General features: G+C 38.9%; 1 protein-coding gene across 1 annotated transcript; it reads right to left on the bottom strand.

The window, feature by feature from the left end:
- Nucleotides 1-850: 850 nt before the first annotated feature.
- Nucleotides 851-1882, bottom strand: LOC111628223. The gene has a single exon (XM_023371967.1). It carries the CDS (start codon nt 1880-1882, stop codon nt 851-853), a length of 1032 nt encoding a protein of 343 aa, XP_023227735.1.
- Nucleotides 1883-2936: the final 1054 nt, after the last annotated feature.

Below are 2936 nucleotides of genomic sequence, written 5' to 3'. Positions count from 1 at the left end.
ACGTATTTTGGAAATGTTGAGTCGGATTAGTCTAGAATTGATTAATTTTATGGAAGAAAACCTTTCAATCAGCCGTAGTCCGTAAACTTGACACGTGTCGGGCTGTGATTGGAACGACTTGTAAGAAATTGGATTCCTAATAAATTGGAACGTATCTATATCTTATAGGGGGGTCGACTGTATGTCACTTCTCCAGTATGAAATAGGTACAGTTGGTGATTACCTATAAATCTCTCGATGGCTCTGCCTCGACGATTGATGTCGCGACTGCCCCACATAGGATTGTGACCATTGAAGTCACCCAGTAAAAGAAATGGTGTTGGTAGCTGTTCAACCAAAGTATCCAATTCATTCTCATTCACTCTGACATCTGGTGGCAAGTATATAGAACAAACTGTGACAGTTAATCCAATAGATATTCTGGCTGCCACAGCTTGCAGCTCTGTTGTTATTTGTACCGGTAAGGATGGAATGCGATTTGAATCAGAATAGCCACACTGCCACTGGCACGATTGTGGCTATCATCATCCTTGCGGTAGGGATTGAAATCCTTTTAAAGTAATCCTTTCTCCAGATTTCAGATGGGTTTCCTGGAGTGCCATGCAGAGAGATGAGGTAGATGATGTCTAGTGTTTAATGTCAGAGAAGTTGTTGCGGAAACCACAACAGTTCCATTGGATTATTTTATAATCCATTATGTGTTTGAGGCAGCATTTTTAGCAAGGTTATCCCTCTTTAATTTTACGGGGAGTTTTTCTTTTGGAGGTGATGTTGGTGGTTTCACCCCCTTATTATTCTCTTCATCAGAGAAGTCGGAGAACTCACTCATAGACTGAATCTCCGATTTTTTTTATTTAGAGAGGGCTGCTTTTATCCTTTGTTTATTAAGTGGGTTCTTACTGGCTTTTTTGGAACCCACATTTCTAGTTGTTACCCCTGTTTTAGGTATAAGTGGTTTTGCCTTGTTATTCTCTTTTTCTGTTGCTTTGGTAGATGATATCAGCAGACAGTTTGCATGGCGTCCGAGAGATTCATTTGGTGAAACAGAAATGTCTGTCTGAACTCCACATGTCTTTGTGGATTTCAGAACAGCAGCAAATGTCTTCTGTTTCACTGGTGTACTTAAAGTGACCATGCAACGTGCCTCTGGATAAGATATATTATTAACATTCTTCAATCGCTGAATTTCTTTCTCTCTCTGCCATGCAGTGCATTTTCGAAAATAGGCAGAGTGTAAATCTTTGCAGTTTACACAGCATGGAGAACTTGTGCATTCAGTACTCTCGTGGTCTTCATGCCACACTGCCCATGCTTTTTTTCCTCTGCATGATATTTGGGAGTGTCCAAACCGCTGACATTTAAAGCAACGTAGCGGATTTGGAATGTATGGGCGAACTGGGCAACAAAGATATCCTGCCACAACAGAAGATGGCAATGTTAATTTGTTGAAAGTCAATATAAGGTGTTTTGTTGGTATCAACTTGCTATCACGACGGATCGAAATTCGTTGAACAGCAGTGACACCTTGGTCTGAGAGACCAATCTGTATATCTGATTCATCCTCAGACATCAGATCGGTTTCAGATATCACACCACGTGACGTGATAGTTACCATTATTTCTCCTAGAGACTTCATTTTGAGAAGCTTTGCTGACTGTTGAGGGGAGGCTGCTTCAACAAGTAGATCTCCTGACCTCAGTTTTTGAATTTTTTTAAGATTCCCAATGGTCAATTCAAACAATTTTTGAATCAAAAAAGGAGAACGTTTAGACAGAGGTGTTTCTCCCATAGCATGAACAATAAGATATGCTGGTTGATTGGAAGAAATGGCATCCCTTGGTGGTAATGCATCAGTACATGTTTTATGTTTTAGTGAATCCATATTTAATAATAACAGTTCAGCTCCTGGTGACCCCACCCACCATGGGGCCCAACAAGGGGATGCCGTCACATGGCAGATTCCCATAGACCGTCACACCAGGGTTTTCCAGGAGCTATACCCTCACAATGCAGTCAAAAAAAGCACATCTTGTCTGACGTGTCCGCCCGGTCTGCATCGATCAGTTGACTTCAAGCCGAGGTCAAGAATGATTCAACAACCAGCCGATTGACTCAAACGGAGCCTGATTTGAGCCTCCCGTTTATCCGAAGCAGGGGCCAAAGCAGTGTGTTGGGGATGTTATATTGCCCCTCAACTACCAGGATCCCCCTTTCCGGCATACGGGACACCACGCACGGCAAACACGTGGTGGGTGTTCAGATCCCAGGGATGGTAAAGAAAAATTCCTAAACCATCTCTGGGAGGTTTCCTCACCACAAACAGAAACCCACTTCGAGGGGACCCAGATAATTCATAAATGTATAAGATACTCTTGTAGAATTATAATATTACTATTAAATAAATTGGTTAGGTCTTGTGAAAGTTCTCTAAGTTACAGAACAATAATTTTATCTCTGTTTTAATGTATTTCTCTAGCAACTCACCGTAATAGTGTTTGGTTTCAGAAATGCTTGTTTAATATATTGAAAAGAATTATTTCCAAATTAAAATTTATCTGTTTGTCATAAAGTAAAACGTAAAGTTAATTACCATTATTTCCTGCTTACACGCAACAAAATATAACCTGTATTTTTAACAATTGACAGTAGAACCTGTATTTGATTTAAAAATGACTTTTAGACACAGACTCTCTGAATTATGCAGAAAATCAACATTACTATTTAATTTTATATTTACAGTATTATATTCATTATTATTACGATTCTTTTTGTGTTAGAGAAAGCTACGTTGGAATTTATTATCATTTTGATAATGTTATAGTATAATACTAACTGTCTATAGTGAAATGTAGTCAGTTTGTTCGTGTCAATAGTTTGTAAATTATATGTACTTACATTACTTCGTATAGCTTAAATTTAATGAATTATTTTATTAT

The sequence above is a fragment of the Centruroides sculpturatus genome, unplaced genomic scaffold, assembly GCF_000671375.1.
Source record: "Centruroides sculpturatus isolate CEXI.00-Female unplaced genomic scaffold, Cexi_2.0 scaffold65, whole genome shotgun sequence".
Lineage (NCBI taxonomy): Eukaryota > Metazoa > Arthropoda > Arachnida > Scorpiones > Buthidae > Centruroides > Centruroides sculpturatus.
This window is presented reverse-complemented; position numbering and strand designations above follow the sequence as displayed.